This window comes from Lonchura striata, chromosome 9, assembly GCF_050655825.1.
Source record: "Lonchura striata isolate lonStrDom1 chromosome 9, ASM5065582v1, whole genome shotgun sequence".
In the NCBI taxonomy this organism is placed as follows: domain Eukaryota; kingdom Metazoa; phylum Chordata; class Aves; order Passeriformes; family Estrildidae; genus Lonchura; species Lonchura striata.
In genome coordinates, this window is record NC_140711.1 from 27,549,504 (window position 1) to 27,570,836 (window position 21,333).

The 21,333-nt window shown below is 41.9% G+C and overlaps 1 protein-coding gene across 1 annotated transcript; it reads right to left on the reverse strand.

Annotated features, from left to right (window-relative positions):
- Positions 1-4,907: 4,907 nt before the first annotated feature.
- SEC62 (SEC62 preprotein translocation factor) lies at positions 4,908-20,911 on the reverse strand. Its single transcript, XM_021548199.3, has 8 exons — positions 20,845-20,911; positions 13,358-13,466; positions 12,873-12,978; positions 11,663-11,873; positions 9,900-9,992; positions 7,848-7,908; positions 7,420-7,539; positions 4,908-6,893 (listed from the first exon to the last, which is right to left on the reverse strand). Exons 1-8 carry the CDS (start codon positions 20,878-20,880, stop codon positions 6,427-6,429), a joined length of 1,203 nt encoding a protein of 400 aa, XP_021403874.3. The 5' UTR covers positions 20,881-20,911; the 3' UTR covers positions 4,908-6,426.
- Positions 20,912-21,333: the final 422 nt, after the last annotated feature.

Consider the following 21,333-nt stretch of genomic DNA (forward strand, 5'->3'; position numbering starts at 1 on the left):
AGTGCCAGTCTGCCAGCCTTGCCCGCATCCTCCCCTTTTCCCTGGCTGTGCCTTTAACTGGGTGTAGCCCAGCTGAGCCTGTTTAATGCCCTTGTCAGCACGGGATTAGCAACACGAGTTTTGCAATGGCCAGTGACTGTGGAGCTGCTGGTCCTGAAAGGCTGCATGGCTCAGAGAGACAGCATTTATTAAGATATTATAATTTTAATAGAATATTTAACTAATAGAATATGTAACCAGTAAAATGTTTAACCAACTTTCTTTTTAACAAATTTTACTTTTAAAGAAAAAAGCTTGACCGATGTCCCATTTGCAAGATGTTTTAATTTTCAAGAACCTTTTAAAAGTACAGACAGTATGTGATGGATCTTCATTTTGATCACTTGAGGTGCTCATCTTAAAAGCAACAAGTTTGTTCTTAGTAAGATCTTGTTGAGGAACAAGAAATGCATTTCTATAGTAATTTTAATTTGAAAGCTTTTAAAAAATATAATTCTAATTCTAGAATTAGAATTCTAGAGAAAATCCAGAAATTGCAGTACAGAGCTGGTGTCAGCCCTGCTGGATTTTCAGGAGTGGTGTTTCCTTGGTTTGTGTCCCTGTCGTGTGCACAAGGTGTCACATTTCCTGTTGCTTGTGTCACTGCAGTGTTGGTGGGTTTTTGTCTTTGACACAAATGTTTTTTCAAGGAACTGGAAAAAAGATGGTAAAAGCAAGGCCCTAAAAACTGCATTACATGAATCAGTAATTTAAAAAGCCCAGTTTGTGGTTTACTGCTCACTGTAACACAAAACTAAAATTAAGACTGAAGCAAACTTGGAGTGCAGGGTGTGATCAAACTGTCTTTGTGTTGCTACACCGAAGCAGAGCTAAAAATCTTTTGTAACCTTTTAGTATATTACTACTTCTTGGTAGACTTCAATTTTAAGCAAATTCTGTTGTGGTACTTTCATTTAAAAGGAAGCTAAAAAGGGGAGAAATGTAATTTCAATCTTGCTTTCAGTGTGAAGAATTCGAAACCCCATCTTCCAAGTCCCTACAAACAGCCTAATTACTGTTTGAACACTCACATGTCAGAAAGAGAAAATGAGAATTTACTGTGATGGCCAGTGACAGTCACCTGGGGCTCTGCTCTGTGTTTTTATTGATTAGCAAAGATAAACTGCCAGCGTCTCCCTCCTAAGCACCTCCATCCCTCACTAGATCCAGGCTCCAGGGGACTTCCAGGGATCACAAGCTGAGCCTTGTCTGTGTTTGCCTTCTGTTGCACATGATGAGGATTAATGGTTGTTACCACCTGCAGAAAATCTTTGATCTTTATCTAAAGCAGGATCAGTGTTTACCCAGGACTGTTCCCTCTTTACTTCAACTTGCACTCAAACCGTTTGCACAGTGCTGTTGCTAACTCTAAAGTAATTCATCTCTCAGAAGTCTTTTATCACAAAATATTTTTTTTCTGTGATCATTATTTTCTCATACATTAAAAAAAAAAAATACACATGGCAAAGCAAATGCCTCTGTGTCAGCCAGGCAGTAATGGACTCTTTGTGGACACTATCAGGAAATGTGCCTTTTGTTTTCCTGCACCTGTTGCTGAATTACAAATAAAATAATCCAATGCTTTATTAAATAAAATGAGAAGCCCTAATGAAATTGTACCAGCCATTACCAGGAAGTCTATTGAAAACATTCAGCAGCTGCTTCAGTCTCAGTTCACTTACAGTGACAGGATTGTTTCCCCCTTCTCCTTGTGCTCTGAGCGAGAAGGGCACAGTGCCTTGGACCACCTCCCACCACTCTGCTCTTGCTCCCTGGGGAGGATTTGGTCAGAGTCAGTCATAAATGATGCTCAACAATTAAATACCTCGGCCTTGTAGAAGTTTGTTAGAAGCCAGAGTCCCAGGCCTTGCATCTGAGTGTTTTGCAAACATCAGCTTATCCTGACAGTAATAAACCAGCTAAAAATCTCCTGGTTTGTTCTGATTCTATTGGGAAGGGTTGATCAGAAAGGTTGAGAATCAAATCAGTGAGTCCTCATTAGACAAAACACCTGAGGAATGCCCTGGAGTGAGCTGGGGCTCAGCCTGGCTGCAGAGTTAAATGTCACCAACTCCTTCACTAAAGGGCTCCAAGAGAATTGATCTGTCTCTGCTGTATTTAAAAGTCAACACATCTATCACAGCAGTGCTGGTGAGTAGGTGGAGACCCTTTCCCAGGACCGACTGTAATTCCTAACAGGAGCTAAAAGGTGAGCCCAGCACTATTGTCTGTGCTAAGCCTTGCATGAAAATCACTGACAAGTTGGATCTCAGCTGCTTTGGATCTTGGGAAATGTTTGGTACAGGCTTTCTTACACAAAGAGTGTAACAAAGAATGGTGTTCAAACATGCACGATTCAAGGTTTGGCTTTAAAAATGGTTGAGAGGTAGCTGGATGAAATGTCAGCCAAGGAGTAAGGGATACAGCCCTCCCTTCCCACAGCAGCTGGGAAAGGAATAGCTGGGACAAGGCAGAAGGAGCAGAGGGAGGACATGCAGGTCCTGAGCACCGAGTGTGTGCAGGAAATTATCTCCAGAATCTGTCTCCTGCTCTGGTTTTGTGGTGGCTCAGATTTGTGGATTTATTCTGAATTTATCCTAGTACAACTCCTTGAAGAGTTTAGGCTCAAATATAAGTTAGGCAAACACAACCTTTCTAGAACTCAAGGAAATAATATGTACAGAATTTTCCTGTTGGAAGATTTGATCTAAGTCAGGAGAAGGAAAATTTTGGGGATGTGAGGGAGGGGAAGGACCGGTCCCTGTCACAAACAGCTGGGCTGTGTCACCTACAGTCAGGCCCATGGGCACCTAGAGCTCATTTAGGTGTCTTTGTCCTCACCATGGCCTCTCCAGGGAGGGAAACAGGTATGCACAAATTGACACTTTTTCCACAGTTCTATTTTTTCCAGGCATTTTTCAGGTGTATTTTATTTTGTAAATTGCTTATGTTTGGAGTGGGATACAGACATTTTGGCATGGACACTGCAAAGGGTGCCCAGCTCAGCAGCTGCCTGAGGGAGGCACAGGGCAGGGCAGAGGAAAGAGGATTGTTCTGTAAACCGAGCTGACTTGAGCTGATTCTGCCAGCAGGTCCAGGAGGGATTCTGGCAGGGCTTCCAACTGCTGCCAGTCAATCCCCTGCAGCTGGAAGAGGACGTTTCTCTGTTGCCCAGGGCTTTTTATGCCAGCTGTGAGGCTGGAACATTGCTGTGCTGTCCCTGTGAGCCCGTTAGGAAAGAATTACATCCTCAGGGGAGCCACAGAGAACCCTGGCAAGGCTCTGAGGGCTCAGTGCCACAGTGAGAACTGCTGGGCGTTGCAGGAAGGAACAGGAAAGCCTGGCAGGTGTTTTCCATTCCTGCAGTTCATGTTTACCTTGTCTACATTTAGTGTTTACATGGGGCAGATGCTTCTGCCACCACTCCTGAGTCCTGGGAAAGTGTAAAGAGAGCAAATGAGGAACTGAAACATTCTCCAGTTCTCTTCATCTGCCCTTCTTCCTGCAGTATGATGCTCAGAGAACTTCAGTTAGTGTTATTTCAAACAGAAAAAGGCCAAAATAACCATTATCTATGTTGTATGTATTAATCTATCTCCTATTTTTTACACAAAACACCAGAAAAATCTGCTGTGTGATCCACAGTAGGGGAATATAAACGCTTCCCCTGATCTGCTGCAATGAACACTTTACTGTTTGAAAATTGCTTATCATCTCCTCACTACTGTAACTTTTCTACAGATAGAGAAATAAGCAAGTTCATCAAATAATAATTTTATTGTTTCTTAATTGCTAGAGAAAGAGCTGCCTGTTTAAGGATCCCAGAACCCAACAGGTGAGCTGAGGTTACTGTATCTGTACCAGAGCTGAGCGCATTTGAGTGTAACATCTCTACTAAATACTGATCTACATTAATACTAATTTGTTTTACCAGTAATTATTTAGTTTAGAAGAATATATAGGAGTAATCCTATCTTCTTGCAAAGAAAAAAACCCAGAAAATTATACTGGGAGGAATAAGACCACCATAAAATTATATTGCAGGAAGGACATTTTAGTAGTGTAGTTACTTGAGAATTTTTTACTAAATATATGTTCATTTGTTCTCATGAGGTCACCATAGACTCTCAAAGTTAAAAATCAAAATTATTAAGAACTTTGAAATGCCTGATACAAAAATCTAAAGGTGGCCAAGTCCTTCTGTGATTTCCTCTTTGGACTGGAAGTGTTTGTCATGATACCTTAAGTCCACTCAAAATTTTACTATTACTGGTGTGTTGTAACCACTTCTTTCATTAAGTTATTCCAAAACGCTTCAGAAGTACTTGGGGGCTATTTCTAGGAAAACAAGCTTATAGTAATGAGTAATGAAGTTCTTTCCTTACCCACTGAGCAGATCTTTCTTACCCCACCTCAGAGATCAGAGCTGTTCACAGCAGATCAAGGGAGGCGTTAAGGCCAATTCAATTTCCAGGCTGCAGGAGCCTGGAACTCTGTCAAGGTGACAGCACAAGTGTCTGATGGTTAATTTGAGACCCAGACACCTCTCTCCAAGTGGGCAGTGGTGGCACACACCCCCTAAACAAGGAATAAATGGCAGCATTAGAGTTTTTATTTGACTATTTCCACTTGATTTGCTCAGCATGGCTCTGAAGATGTTACTTCATATGGAAGAGAAAATGTACTTGAAATAACTGAAAACCACTGCATTAACTTCTTAAAACCCTGTCCAGGGCTTGGCTGCCCTGTGATGCCCCAGTGCAGGCTCTGCTCTCCCCATCTCATTGTGCACACCCCACTCAGGTACAACAGGACTTCATTAGCCCTTTGAATCAGTGATAACACACAAGTGGCCAGGAGTCAATCTGTTTAGTTAATGGGTCCTTTAATTTTTTTGCTATATTAATAAAAAAGTGATCCAATTTATCTGTTTCCTTATGCAGTAACTATTCAGGATTTAAGAAGCAAATACACCATATCCATGAATTGTTTATCAATGCAACCATGATGATGTATATACTTGCACAATCTGAAAAATTGGTATCTTCATCCAAAATGCCAATGCTGGAAGGATGGGAAGCAACTTAAGATAGGAAATAAAATTCTCTTACCCTCATCTTCTCTGAGTGGGCTGGGAAGACAATCAAATCTCTAAAGTCCTTGAGAGGAAAGAGGCTGAGTTGTAACTTTTTCCATGCTCAGTCAGCCAAGACCTCCAGTCCATCCTGCACAGAGGCAGCGGGAAGGGAGACAGGGCAGCGGCTCCTCCGAGGGATTTACAAACGAGTTACTAATGGTCACTGCACATCAGCTCTGAGCCACCCAGCTCTGCGAGCAGACCAACACTCTCCTGCCTCTTCAGCTTAAAACTACTCCAGTTCCAGAGTACAAAGAGGTTTAACATTAAGGCATCCATACAGCTCTGGTGTTTGCTTTCATTTAATAAAGATCAATTTACTCAAATACATGGAATGTTGGCACAAAACTAAAGCTTCTGTGGAACAGCTACCAATCATACACAAATACTCCGTGAGGTCCTCTCGACTTGCATTTCTCTGATAGATACACCACAACATGGCTTCAATAATACAAACTGAGTGCTGGATCAAATCTCTAAATAATAAGTAGCAGTTAAAGAAAATGGTTTGCTTTATTTGTAAATTATGTACAGAATACATTTGTTTTTAAATTATGATGGAGCAGGAGAAAGAAAACAGCCATTATTTCCAAACCATGCTGCTTCCTTCACCTGCTGGAGATGACATCTCTCTCTGCACTGGATGCACAAAACCAGTTTGGATTTCCTCAGTTGCTGGCACACAGGCTGGAGAAACAGAGAACACTGCAGCCAAATTCAGCACTACCAGCTCCTCTACTGTCAGCAAAACACTTCTGCTAAAACTAGTTTTCTCAGGAAAATTCTCACAGTCTTTTGAAAACAAAATCAAGAAAAATATCAAGAAGGCTGTGGGCTAAGAAGGGCTTTACCTAACTATCAGATGAGGATAACTAGGAATAATCTGAGATTTGGTCATTCAACTTTTACCTGGTTTACAAAAGCAAGTTTGAGAAGCTAAACTAATTGACCAGTTATGCAAGTACCAGAAAATGATGTTTTTCAGTGTGTTTGAGGACAATCTGGGCAATCTATCAATCAATAAAAAACTTGTCAAATTGATAAAACTTCTGTAAATGGATATTAATGATTAACATAGTACCGAGTAATCAAGTTAATGGCTAAAAAAAATGAAGGAACTAGATATAAAACTGTTTGGTAACACGGATATTTCAGCAAACAAAGATGCTACTGTATGGTCTATGTTTTGGTGATCAGCCAACAAAGAAAATCCAACCATTTGCACATACTTAGTCCCAAACCACAGTGAGTTATGATTTTCCATGTGAAGGCCCACTTTCGGTATCTTCCTCCTCTTCCTCCTCACAATCCCCTTCATCTGTTTGCTGTTCCAGTTCCTCTTTTGTGATCATTTCAAAGTCGTTTCCATTGCCACTACTGTGCTGGGACCTGTCATCTTCACGCCTGTCACTGTCAGTGTCTGAATGTCGCTCTCCTCCTGAGCCGTCTGTTCCCGAGTTCCGTGTGGCTTCTGTTTTTCCATCCTCTTCTTCCTTCTTCTCACTATCTGATTTCTCCTCGCTGTCATATTTTTGCTGCTTTTTGGATTCTGCTTTCTCCTCTTTCTTTAAGTCTGCTTTTGGTCCTTTGTATTCGTGTGTGTACAGGGGCCTGAAGGAGTCAATGAATCCCACATCTGCTGTAAGGTTTGGCAGGAACCAGAAGTGATGCCTTCCTCCAGTGATGAGCCAGATGATAAGGAAAAGAATGCAGCGAGCTGTGTGAAAACAAGGGAAAGTTTGGATTTTGTTACAGGCACACACACTGTACAACCATGCCGTAAGAGATGTTCACTGCTGATGCCACCCCCAGCCAGGGACTGGGGGATGTTGGGAAGAAACCCCTCATTCCACAATAGCTCTGTGGAGTAGTTTATTCTTACTGTGTCTCCTCCACCCCACTAACCATGGATCTTATCTCTTATTTAGCTCTTAAACCCCTCTGCCACAGAAAGCTTTAAATTCCTGTGACGCCATTCTGGCCTCTTAACGTTTCTGTGTGCAGTTCTGGGTTTGTTCCGCACTTTCCTGTTTGAACACAAGCAGTAAACCAATGTGCACTACACAGGAGACACCGACAGGTGACACGAGCCTGAGCTCTCTCCTGCCGCGGCACAACTGTGACACCCGCTGGCCGGAGGGAAGCGCACACAGGAGCCTCCCGGCTGCGGCACCGCCCGCTCCGGGCTCGGGGAAGAGCCGGGCGGTGCCTGCGCCTCTCGGACCCCGCCTGCCGACACTCACCCACGGCGAGGAGCAGAATGCTGGCCACAAAGCAGCCGGCGCCCACGCTGAGGTAATAAACACCGACGCGCATCTCGGCTGGCCAGAGCGGGAACAGGGTCGCGGCTATAACGGCAATCACTGAGCAGGGAGGGCAGGACAGAGGCACGAGAAGCATCATTAGTTTTTCCTGGTACATGTGCAGAGGTTCCAGGTTTACTGCTCATTCAAAGCAGTATCTTAGATTCAGTTAACATCTATACTATTTTAGATTAAAAAATAAAATCGGCTGATTAATCTTAGTCTACACAAATACAAGTTTTAGGGTCAGAAATGCATCACTCATAACATATTTCATATTTTCTACATAACCCGCATTTGCCCACTGGACAACTCACTGGTTAGCTTAAGGGAACAGAAATAAACAACTTGTGTCTACTCTGACTTACCAAGTACAAGTCCCATGGCAAAAGTTTTAAAGTGAACAGGGTCATAGATCCACACATAGACCTATAATAGAAATGACATGGTTTACACTCAGAACAAGCTCTCTGATAAACATCTCCTGTATTCCCTCACCCAAACACTCACTGCCAGGCTGCAGTGCCTGGTGCTGAGAAAAAAGCCTTCTGGCCAACACCTGGTCAGGGCAAGGGGCTGTGATTCCTAGGAAGGGTAACTGACAGGTGATACAATCCTGAGGAAAACAATCAGACAGCAGAACTGATGGGAAAATGAAAGATTCTGAAGTTATCACTGAATCAAGGTTTGGTTGTATCTTTCTTTATTCATTAATGTTGCTCAGCATGAAGCAAAAAAAAAAAAAAAAAGCAAAAAGATTCCCAAGTCCACTAAGTGGAAACATAAAGTCCTGTGAGCTTTGAAAACACCTAGACTGCACACCTGGAACAAAGGAGGCAGCTGGAATGCTCACTGCAGGCCCCGTGCTGGGCCCAGATCAGTGGCCCTGCACCCTCTGTCCCACAGCACTGTTACCTCCAGGTCTACAGCCACAACTCTCAGAGCCAAATGTCTGTGTGAGAACTGTGGGTCCCTTTGAATCTGAGCTGCTCAGCCATAAATGAAAAACTTCTTAGTAAAGTGCAGGATTTTCTGAACTAGAAAAATCTGTGGTTTTTTTTTCTTAGCAAATTAAACAGTCTGAATCTGAGCTTCTAATTATGAAAAGAAGTTGCTGGTTACTAGAAACCAGCAACCCTCATTGCAGTCAATATTGTGTCAATACCAACTACCAGACCTGGGAGGCAGTGGTGATTCCGTGTGATGCAATAAATATTTAACATTCTGCTTCCCACAGGGTGCCAAAGTTATTCAGGTGCAGCTGCTGCCAGTCAGCTGTTCTGTGAGCCCAAGCACGATAAAGATGGTGACTGGCAATAAGGGTGTGATATCCAGTGTTTGTAAGTGCAAAATAATGGAGGAAAGGGAAAAACCCAGCTTGAATGCAAATACCCAAGAATTGACTCTAAACCAGCTACTACTTAAAAAAAGCTTTTGTGAATTACAGTTGTTAAAAAATGTCAGCTCATTAATAAACAGAGAAGTAACTGATGTTAAGACAAGCAGTAACTGCTGTGGTATTGCAGACACTGTGCTGCAGCCTCCTTTGGAATGGGCACCTCATGTGAAGACAGGGAGGATCAGAGCTGGGTGTGATTCCACATGAGATGGGATGAAACAGAGTAAAGCCAATGTAGAAGAACTGAGAAAGGTAAAATCAAGATACAAAGGGGAAACACATTTTCTGCACAAGTGATTTATTTACAGAATTTGCTGCCATGTATGTTTTATAACCAAAAGAACACAAGAATCCCGGGGAAGACTGCAGTACAGCCACACACAGCACAGTAAAACTTACCACCTATCCCAAATTTGAGAAGTACAAATGTGACTCTGTACATTACAGAGCTGGTAAATAAGTAAATTCTTTGTCTTCCAGAACAAAGCAGCACATGGAAGTATTTAAGGCCACAATTTCAGTGCTAAAGCCAGGATGAGCATTGAGGAATGCCAAAGGGTGCCTGTCTGCTCAGATCACAAAGCCAGGCAGATATTTTTTATTTCCCCTCCTGTGACTGAACATGGAAGGCTTGTTTGGCTCAGAACAATTTTGGCATGCCAGTGGCTGTAGGATAACTTGGGCTGGAGGGACTTCAGGAGTCTCTGTCCCACCCTCCTGTCCCAGGCAGGGTCAGCTCCACCAGCCCCTGAACCCACCCCGAGGACAAACATTTCACCTCATGGCCACCAACACCTCAATTACTGGTAATGAAGTTTTCTTTGGGATTTTTTTAAAGTTACTATCCTCTATTTACCTGTCTTTAACCTCCTTGAAGTATCTGAAAATCAAGATCAGCCATCACATTGCCATTAATTTTTCTTTCAACATGTCAAGGAGTTTGTAGAAATCCAGTAAATTATGGTCCTGTCTGACAATAGCATGGTGACACCCAAAGTTGAAAAGCACCTATAAATCTTACCTCATTTCCATCCAAGAAAACTTGGTCTTCATGTGGTTCAAGTTTAAATTTTCTCTTAGTTTCCTTTTTCTTGGGTGTTCCTGGGGTGTCATCCTAAGGACAAACATAAATATTTTATTGATATTTAATATGTAAAAAAAATTATATATTAAAAATACATATATAAATAATCATATATAAAAATTACAAAATAGAATGTTTTCATTTTTATATTTAATATTGTACATTACTTTTATGATTTATTTTTACTTAATTTATAGTATCTGTTAATATATTTAATCTGGTAACTTTTTACAAACTTAAGATCATGTTCACACTTTTTTGTTTTTTTTTAAAGTAAAGATACTTTATTTCTTCCATTTATTATCAACTGGGTACCTCAAAAATCAAGGAAAATTGTAAGTAAAATCTCATTTTTAGCGTCTAATGACTAGACTATGACTTCAGGATTACACTGTGTCATCAAATGCCCAGCAAAGCTGGGTTGATATTAACAGAAAGTCTGTGCAGGGATCAAGAACAGGGAACAACACTTCACCATCATTGACTTTGTTAGAATTATTTGCTATTTTAGTGCCATGTTTACCAAAGGGACATCCTGGCACAATCAGTTTCTGCCCATATATTCTTCGTCCTCCTCAATCTCTTTCTGGATCTTGTGCTTCCTCTTCTCTGTCTCCTGTTTGCTTCTCTTTGCTTACTTCATTGTGATAAATTAACTTTGTGGTTTTGGTCCTGTGTTTCATTCAAGTTCTTACCCACTGGTTTATATAATCCAATAAATATCTGTTCAATAAATAATGATTAGTTTAAAAATTAACATATATTTAATAATGTACCTCCCCTGATGACAGTGGAATGGAGGAGTTTGTAACTTCCAGCAGCAGCATTTTGCAGTACCTCAGGGGTTGGGTAATCTTACACTGGGCTGGGACTGCAGTGGGATTGTCCTGTTTATAACTCTCTTATTCACCATTTAGGTTTCTCTGGACAACCAAACCTTTGTAGACAAACTGTAACTCTCAGTAGATGTGCCATTACTTCACTTAGGAATGTCTGAGTGGGAATAACTTTGGATCACTATCCTACTAACTTTCACTGATTCAGAGCACCATATGTAGAAGAAAAACCATATTCACTCATCAAATTTCTCTTGCAGTTTCCCAGCATTTCAGAAATCCTGTTCTGCTAATAATAAATAAGTAATAAAACCAATCAGGAGTGAAAACAAACCCAAACCACATTAAAATCTGGACAGCAGGAGTAGTTTAAACTTGGAAGCTCAAGTGCAAGCAGCAGGATGCAGGCAGTCATGGAGCACTGTTACACAGCCAGTTACAGGCCCCACATGCCAAATGTGACATTCCAAACATTCCTGTTACCAAACACTGCAAAACTGTTTGTTTCACTGGTGCAGCTGCACTGGTCTGGATGTTTGGTCACCTACACATGTGTCAGTCTATGGTAACTGATGTACACAGCCTCCCTGCCTGCTGCCACAGGAGAGAAACAGGTTTTGAGTAACTCAGCCCACATTAAAAGATGACAAGGTACACAAAGGCCAACTGAAGCCTCTTTTTTGATCTAGACCAAAATAAGACAAATTCAAAAGATAACAAAAAAGAGCAGCATATTTTAGAGATTAAAACAGGAAAATAAAGCATGGCATATTTTAGAATATCAACTTCTGAGCCAGTGCAATGTTAACAATCTGCTGATGTATTTGTTACAGGTTTCTCTCTTCTCTTACCCACAGTACTTACCTTCTTACACTCATCTTTTTCACCATCTTTTTTCTTTTCCTTTTCTTTCTCCTTCTTTGTTTTTTCATCTTTGCCACTTTCCTTCTTGCTCTTTTTCTCCTCTTCTTTTGCACTCTCACCTTTTCCTTTTTCCTTTTCTTTCTTTGTATCCTTGTCAGGTTTCATTTTCATCACTTTCAGTGCTCGATGAAAGAACTGTTTTTTCAGGAGTCTTAAAATGAAATAAGTATAAATGATTCATTTAAGTGCAGTAGTGAGAACAACATTTACACTCAATTATGTTATTAGACACCATTCTAGATTATCTCTCTAACATAATCATGACCAGCATGACTGAAAGGCAAGGTCACAATCATCTGCTCTATTTAGAGCTACACACACCAGACCTACTTATCATCCCATGGCTTGCCTTTTGCTTTGCTTTTTTTGGTTCATCTGTTCAAAACTGGGTAAAAACTACTTTTCTGTGGCAGCATTTTGCAGATATAAGTGAACACACAAGATGTAGGATACAGCAACCCACCAGATCCATTTAATTATCTTTCTCATTAGTGCAATTCCTGCAATATTTACTTTCAAGTTCATGTCAACATATTTCATAGCAGAAATAAGGAAGTGGACATACAGCTCTTCAAGATCACTGGTAAGTGATGCACAAATGCTCTGTTGAAACTCTGGTACCTATGCCAAGTTTTCCCTTCCTGTCAGCTACAAACAGACCTTATTGCAAGTACATATATTATCTCTTTATGTATGGAGATATAAATATATGGCAAGCAGGACAGCAGGATGTAGTATTTGATATTCTTAAGGTCACCACCAACTAGAAACATTGTTGAAAGGAGCACAGGTGAATTCCCAACAGGAAGAGCAGTAGAGAATCCTGCTCCTCAGACAGCAGGGACAGAGGGATCTGAGTTTTGACCCTATTAACTTCAAATATTGTCAAAATTCAGGAAACTCCTTTGGATCACCTTGCTGCCCCAGTGCAGTGGAGTGAAAGCCTGAGAGAGTTCTGGGAACAAAAATAATGAAACTACACCATTTCCTCCCTCAAACACAGCAATATAAATCATTAAAATCATTGTTTTTGCATACAACCACTAATGTTTTGGATGCACGAAGCCCAAGTTACACTGGTTCATAAATAACTGTGACATCTGGACAACTACAGCAACTGATGACACTGAAGAAGTAGCCTGGGTCATACCTGTTGCAGTAATCAACTACAGACTCTCGGGTTGTAAAGAGAGCCTCCTCTCCTTTCTTTGCCTTTGCCCATTTAGAATCCAGGAGGCAATCCACAGCTTTTGAAGCTAGAGGAAAAAAAGTTAATTAAAAATGCATTCAAATTAACATTATTTTTAACATTTAGTCTACATTCCTTGAACCACAATGCCCAGTCTGTTCTGGTGATGTTCCACATACTTTCAACCAAGACTAGTCACTATTCTGAAATATATTCCTCTTGACATCACACACCTTTAAACCACAGAGTGAAAAGTTTATTGCATTTACTCCAAGCTAGTGAGATTAATTTTATGGCTTCCTAAGACCTAGATAAGTTTTCAAAACCAAACTGCAGGATCAGTACTTATTAGATAAAGTACTACTAATAAAAATGAAACAGCCTCTCCCACCCTCCAAGTGCAATGTTAGAAGAAACCTGAATTATCTGGTTAAAAGCAACCCTACCAATAAAATAATCAACTCGGTGGCCCATCATGTTGGTGGATTTTGTTGGACAGTTGAAGCGCAAGTATTTAGCAACAGCCTTCTCCTCCTTGAACGGCTCACCAACTTCCTACAGTGGGAAAAGTCAAAAATTATTAATACAGTTTTAAACACATAAGGAAATCACCCATTTGGGCTTAAAAAATCAGATATTGCAAAGTCTTTGTTATTTCACAGCAGTATATAAATAACAAATAAAACATAAAGGATGTGAAAATTGGTCATTTTTCCTGAGGCCTTTCTGTCTATAGGAAGCAAAAAAGCAGCAAATCTCAAGTCAGAAAAACTGAAGGTAAGGAGGACAAACTCCTTTAGCAGATCTGTAGAAAGAGCAAACTAAAGGAAGGCCTAAGAGGAAAGCAGCACATGGGAAGCTGCTTAAGGTACACAGCTGGGATGGAAACAGTTGTGAAGCTGGGAACAAAGAGAAAGCAGAGTGAGGAATGAGTGTGTATGAATTGACAGCAACAAAGACACTCAGAACACAGAGCAGCTCAGATTTCATGTGAGAAGGAGAAAACCATGTTGAAAACAAGCTGAAAGATTTGGCTAGAAAATTTATTTGCCCACTGCACAACTACAGAATGAGACTTTAGAGTACCCTTGAAGAGATTCTTCCAATCTACAGAGTAGAACATCAGTATGAAAGCACAGCAGGATGAAACCAATATTTTATGAGAAGTCTGCACATATTCACAAATTCTGTGCTTTTACCACCCTGCAGAAAGGTGACAGAACTCTGAGATGTGTAAGGCATTTTGGAGATGGGCATTTTCAGTTATGTAAAATTAAGGTCTAATATTTGCAAGCAGGGAAAGGAAGAACTTTCTAATGTTCCTGTTTTACAAAAATATATCTGAAAGAAACCATAGGCTGCTATATTAAACTGACTTACACAAACTACCTCAACATTCGTTTCTGTAAATTCATTCAGTCCATAAGGTTTAATTCTCCAACCCCCCTCTGCTATTTGTGAATCAGAAACACAGAAACATGGGACAGCTTTCCACACTGCAGTGCCTTTTCTGTACCCGTTCCTCTCGTGTTGCCTGAAGAAATAGATTGTATCACCCACAAATCACATTGGTCATTTACAGGAATAAAAGTTTCAGAGTCTATTTAAAGACCTACTTTTCCTAAAGGTCAATAAACATATCGAACCTCCATTACTGCTTTTAATATGCATAATCATAGTATCACAAGCAGCATGGCAAATGGAAATGCAAGATGAAATAGATGTGTTTATACCAGAATAAAAGCTTGAGATGGTCAGAGTTGTTAATTTTCAACAGCTAACTTTCAAAACCAACAGGTTAATGAGTATCCTTATAGAGGAGATTGTTGCTTTTCCTGTCTGAGGAGAATTTTGAAAAGAATAATACAGACACAAAGTATCCAAATTACCAAAAGACTCCACAGTCCTTAGTTCTGAGACTTTTAAAAAGTCTAAATCTTCCACATGAAAGCAGGAATATGCTCACTCACCAGGTGGTTTCAAAAACGTGCCCAAATTAGGCCAGATGATCCTAAAAGTCCTCAAATGGATATTACCTTCTGCATGTTCAATCCTGTTTTTCATTTTTAAATTTAAAAAATCTGTATTGAACATCAGATTAGAAAACTATTCCCTGACAGTGCATGAATGGACATAATTTATGTTCTGTGGTCTCAGGCCCTCTTACATGGTACAGTTGTGCCAGTAACTAAATCAAGCCAAGCCACCCAACTTGGTACCAGAGTAACTGAACAGCAACAAAAGGAGTTCCAATGCACTGAAATAAAACAAGTGACCGTGTCCCATCATTGCCACATGGGATAAGGCTCCAGCAGACTGGGGACTGCAGGCAGCAATTGTGTGTGAAACACTGCTTTTCTAGGAATTCCTGTGAGGAAATGACATTTGGAACAATTCACAGGGCAAATGTTCTTCACAGCATGGACAGTAAAACAGACAGAGAAATTGCAGATATTCTCATCAGTATTAACTCCTCTGCTAAGGTGGTTTTTCTCCTCCTTCTTCTTAAAATATTTATGATCCTGCTGGGTCATGTGATGCACTACACAGGCAGGGGCTGGCACCAGGATATTCTTTTATTGCTCCTTTCTCTCTTGTTTCTTTGTCCATGAGGGATAGTTTCATAATAGCCCAAACAAAAAAAAGCTTCCCAGTGAAAGTGCCACAGTTTAACTGAGCTCATTCTGAGAAAGTGTCCCCTGCAATTTAATCCCCATTTTTCATCCTATTTTCATCCCTTTGTTTGCAGAGCCAGGCTTCTGTTAAAATGTGAAAATAAATGACTGACAGAAAATAATATATTCTATCAATAAATGAAAACAACCAAAGCAATGGCAAGTTCATTACCCTAGGCAAAACTTTTAAAAGTTGCAGTTCAACCAAATTTTGTGTTCATTTTTAAAAGTAGCCCATGTTGTCACTAGACAGCATGTAAAATTTAGAGATTTACAATCCCTGATGATTTACGAACTCTGGCCATTAAAAATAAAATCAAACCAAATTTCTTACTTATCTAGACAGAACTCCACCTACTGACAGAAAAAGCAGTGTTCAGCCTAGTGATTTGCTAGAAATGCAAAGACATTTTAAATTTTTAAGAATAATTCTCAATCAGAATTCTGCCCTATATGAATTCATAAAAGGATAATCAAACCCAGGGACCTTCCAGACTCACTGAAGTGAAGGGAAAGTCCTAAACAAACTTACCATTATCTCCCAAATCAAAGTACAGCACAGTCCCTTCTGGACTTCACTGCATGGATGCAGTTCCCAGTTAATTCAACCCCCAGCTGGGACTGCAGCACCAGAGACGCCTGAACACATCAAAATAACACCTGAACTGAGCCACTGAATTCTCCCCCTCAGCTCTACCCAAGCATGACTTATTCCAGTTCTCCTACTCCTGGAACACTCAGTGGATGACAGAAGGGCCGAGCACATTTCTGGTTTGAAAACTGCACTCATTTCATTCCCTCTTTGTGTCACAGTTGCAAGAAGACAGGCATGACCCAAGACAGGCCAATTTCCTTCCACAACCTGGTAACATAAACAGGGTTTCTGGAAAATCAGAAGAGACTAAATGATGAGTGTCACTAGCAAGAAAAGTTATTCCATGTGCAGCCAAATGTATTATAAGGATTTATGCTCCTCTGTTTCAAAAGGGTCATCAAAATTGTTTTATTTCAATGAAACAATATCTAGTTGATTTCTTTGGTCTTAGATTTTCAGAACACCATCCCTCAAAGCAGGCTGCTGAAGCCTAATAGTTGATACAGTTTCCAGATAAGGAAAAGAAGAAATTTAAGCATATTTAACATGTGGTGCCTGTTTTTTCTTTGTCTTTTTTTGAGAAGCTACATCAGAAATGACACTGTGTCAGTCCAGGTTCTGTTCCACACACCTCATTATAAAGACTACAACTGTATCAGCCCACTCTTCCCTGAAAGTGCTCGGGCTGAACTGAAGGATTGTCTTTTTCCCTTCCCTGCTGACTGTCAGGATCTCAGAGTGGATGTTCTGTGGCAGGGTACTGGGTGCTGCTGAGATATTTGTACTTTGCCTAAAATAAACCAACGTGCCATAGACAAAGACAAAGCACAGATTGGCATGACTGGAATGGGTAGGGGGAAACACACGCCAGGGCATTAGGACTTGCTCTTAGGACATCCTTGTTTTCCTCAGTGAGTAACAAACATAAACTTGCAGGACTCCTGCACTGATGACCAGTACAAGGCCTGCCCCAGGTCTCTTGAAAGGAACTGTGGCAAAACCATGTGGAGAAACCAGTTCTTCAGGATTTTGTGGCTATGTGCAGGCCACAAAACATTAACTTTTCTTTAAAGAAAAAGATGAGCAGATGTTTTGCAGTCCACATCCTATGAAAACAGAAGTATCTGTTTTCTTCCCTTTTTTTTAACCATTGCTAATTTTTTTTGAGCAAAACATACAAAACACTGTAAACATACAGAGTTCTAAAACAGATCCAAGGAGCAATGTACAGTATTTTGAGGCCAGAACATGCCAGCTTTAGTCCCCTTCCAACCCCAGGCCAGCTGTTTTGACTTTTTCCCTTCCCACCTCCAAAAATGTAACTCAAGATTTCCAAAAGACTGATTCTTGTTTTAATGACAAATCAGGCTGCTACTTTTAATTCCCATTTTTCTAGTTTTGCCCCCTTGATCTTTGTTTCTTCCTCCTCTATCAGCTGACACCACTCAGCTTTCAAAGACACAATTTAACCAGTCTCCTTTGTTATCATCCCACTCATTTTTACTAGAATTTATGAAGAAAATTAAGCCAAATGGTCAAGCTACAGTAAACTATGCATTGCTGGAAAGCCATTTCATCGTCCTTTCTGCAGATCCTTTTCAGAGTCATTCACATAAAACTGCAGCAGAGGAGCAGCAATGCAGCTCTGCAGCTGTGCATCTTCCTTCCAGCAGAACCCAAATCTCAACAGGACCCAACTGTAGGCTACAACAGTTAATGATTAGTAGATGTCCTTCATCAGGAGAATCTCAGAACTTGAATCACAAGTCAACAAAAGTCAACAAGGAAAGTACCTGTCATTAATGGCATTGATGCCACCTCAGCCATCAATTTGCAGTGAGACATTGACCTCCAAACTGCTCAGGAGCTGTTTTCTCTCTTTTCAGGAGCAGTATTTATGTGCATTAACATTTCTGGAGTGCAGGACATAGCAACAAGGTGCGACACCAAGTGCTGTTAATCCCAAGGCAAAGATCAGCCCAAAACCTGACCCGGGCAGACTAAAACTGTGCATGTGGAATGCAGCCAAGGTAATGAAAACTTAATGCCTATTTAACAGTCCAACTACAGAGCTGCCAGCACAGTGCCACGTGTTACCCGGCCCAAAGGAAACAACACCGAACACTTTGTGGTTAAGTGAATATTTCAGGGCACATATGGGAAAAATATAGTTCCAGGACATGAAATAGCTTTGATCAGGTTGTTGGAGTAACAGGCATTCAAAGGCATCTCCCATCTATTGAGATGTATTTTGTCTAAAATAAAAAGATTAAACTAGCCATTAGACAACATATGTTGTTTTTCTGTCAGTAAGTCCTTAATGCACAGCAAGCATTCTTGATTTCAGACATGTGAATCATGTGGGAGCCACTGGGTAAGCAATCTGCATCCTACAGACCAGCTTCACTACTGCATGTCTGAATTAATTTCTGTTTTGATTACAGTTAAATTACCATCAGGAATGACACCTGGAGAAATTTACCTCTGAAATATCTTTGTTCAAACTTCTGAAGTTAAAATTTTTGCAACTTTTGTAACTTTCAGAGGAAGAGTCTAAGCTATGCAACACACATTGGGCAACGTGTCTTCTGATGAAAGTGCATTCCATAAAGCACATCCTTCCTGTGACTGCTTCCGATGGGAAACGTGGAGCAGGCTAGACAGAACTTTGAATTATTTCTGAGCCTTTTTTCATGTCTAGCTATCTGACCAAACTACCATGATTCTAATCTTGATGAAAGGCATAAAATCCTACAAAAATTCATTCCACACCCAGGTTCTGCACCCATGGTTTTTCTAATTGAACTTCAATACATCAGCCTCATCCACAGCTAAAAACACAAACTTTTTCCAAGAACCTCACTCCTGTCAAGAAATACAGCGCATTCAGATGTCAGACTTGTGTGCAGTACAATAAATAATCCCTTTAGGGGAGCAACATCACCTTAAATTAAGTACACACTGCTAAAACACTTGAAGCACCTACAAATAAAAATCCCACACTTCATCTTAAAAGAAGACACTTGCAGCATGAGCCTGACAAACGTGATAATCATACTGCAAAAACCCACTGCCAAGAGAAATATGAGCTGTTTTATTCACTGACCAATTAAGAAAACCCCTTGGGCATTCACCAGCATCCTTTGTCCACTGTCTTGTATTCCCATTGTTGTTAACCTACACTAGGAACCTGTGATGATACACATTTATTTGCATAATTCTGTCACAAATTTAGGCCACGACCTTAAGTTTTAAAACCCAGACATTGATTTAATTACTAACAATCTGGGAAATACTTTTACTGCTAACAGGCTGGAAATTAAGCATGTGCTTAACTGCCTGCAAGGCCACAGCCTTGGGTGTTATACAAACATTAAATTGTGTTTAAATTTGATTTGATGCATGCTTTACTGAGCTGTTGTCATCCTTAGAAAGGGACAACCTATAAAAACGTTAAAAGGAGAATAATTCTGTGATGTTTTGCAATAATTCATTGAATACTGTGATGGATAGGGCTCATTCAAAAGATTTTGATTAATGACTCCTCGCATTTCTTCCCCTGCCTCGCAAATTGGAATTAAAGGAAAAAAATGAACCTTTACAGGTATAGGCAGATCTCCATCTTCCTGGGGGAAGGGAAAGTGGGCTAGGAAAGGGAAGGATGAGAAAGGAGAGAGGGCAGCCAAGCAGAAGGGTGACATGAAGCATGCATTGTTGAATGGCTCTGTGATCTCTCCCGTGAATATTATCTGCTCTTACAGCAGAGCAATAAACCCCAAACAAACACTACTTAACTGAGTGTTGATAACATATAACAGTAACAAGCGTTATGGTCACTGATACTGTAAGTACGCCCAAAACATGCATTAAAAACTATGTAAAACTCCCTGTAAAAATTACACCTCGACACACCAGGCTCCCAGGTAAGTGAAAACACCGAAGCAGCCCTCAGTTTGCCTCTCAGTGTCACTACACCATTATCACTACATTTTAACACGATCTCAAAGCTGATTAGGTCTATTTATAGGCATGCCTGTTTGTTTATGTTTTCCAGACACAAATTTCCTTTCCTTCTCGCATCACTTCCTGGTTGGGGCACGTTTGCTTTTAAGATGCTTTTACCATCTGTCCCACGTCTTCTGCTCACGGTGCCTGGGCCGGACACGCCGGGTGAAGGTGCAGCTCCCGGGTGTTTTGGTGTTACCCGCACTAAGCTATTGTTCGACACTGAAAACTGCGGGGATCCTGAGCATAACGCGGCGATTAAAAACGGGGAACAGCTCCAAATGTCATTTTTTTGGTCATGGAGAGACGAAAAACTTCTGAGGGCGCAGAGCCCGTGGGGATGAAGCGGGGGCGCCTCTGATGCGCCGGGGGGGCCCCGCTGGCCGCCCCTCAGCCCCCAAACGCTCCTACTTGAGCTCCACCATTCCGTTTTCACAGCGTTTACCTATCCGCTAGAAAATTCTGAGGAGAACCTGCCACCCCGAGCTCCGGCCCCGGCCTGAGGGGCTCCCGGTGCCCCGAGACTGGGGCGCTCAGCTCCCGCACCGCGGGCCGCCCGCAGCCGCCACCTCGCAACAGCGCGGGGCGGGGAGGGCGCGGGGGAATCTTCTCTAAGCACGGGGAGGGAGAGATAGAGACGAGGGGGAGCCTCGGGTACCTGGACGCGCTTCCTGTGCCGCCGCCGCTCCGCCATGTTGTCCCCGTCCGCTCCGCCGGTGACGCGCGGGGGGGGGGCGGCCTCGCGAGAGGCGGCGGGAGCGAGCGGAGGGGCGGGAAGGGGGCGCGCCCGCAGCGCCGCCGCCCCTCAGCGACCCGCCCCTCGGCCACCCGCCCGCTCCTTCATCGTGTGTCCGCCACCCGCCCGGCCCCTCTCCGTGCCCTTTCCGTGTGTCTGCCACACGCCTCGGTCCTTCTCCGTGCCCTCTCCGTGTGTCCGCCACACGCCCCGGTCCCTCTCCGTGCCCTTTCCGTGTGTCTGCCACACGCCTCGGTCCCTCACAGTGCCCTCTCCCTCAGCGCCTCAGCGCCTCAGCCACCCGCCTCGGTCCCCCACAGTGCCCTCTCTCTCCTCAGTGCCTCAGCCACCCGTCTCGGTCCCTCACAGTGCCCTCTCTCTCCTCAGTGCCTCAGCCACCCGTCTCGGTCC

What these genes read in the sequence shown, in the direction of transcription:
- SEC62 (XM_021548199.3), bottom strand. Translation starts at nt 20,880, where the DNA reads ATGGCGGAGCGGCGGCGGCACAGGAAGCGCGTCCAG. An exon ending in GTAGTTGATTACTGCAACAG is followed by an intron (nt 11,874 to 12,872) that starts GTATGACCCAGG and finishes TTTCATTTTAAG; the next exon opens with ACTCCTGAAAAAACAGTTCT. An exon ending in CATTCTGCTCCTCGCCGTGG is followed by an intron (nt 6,894 to 7,419) that starts GTGAGTGTCGGC and finishes GTTTTCACACAG; the next exon opens with CTCGCTGCATTCTTTTCCTT.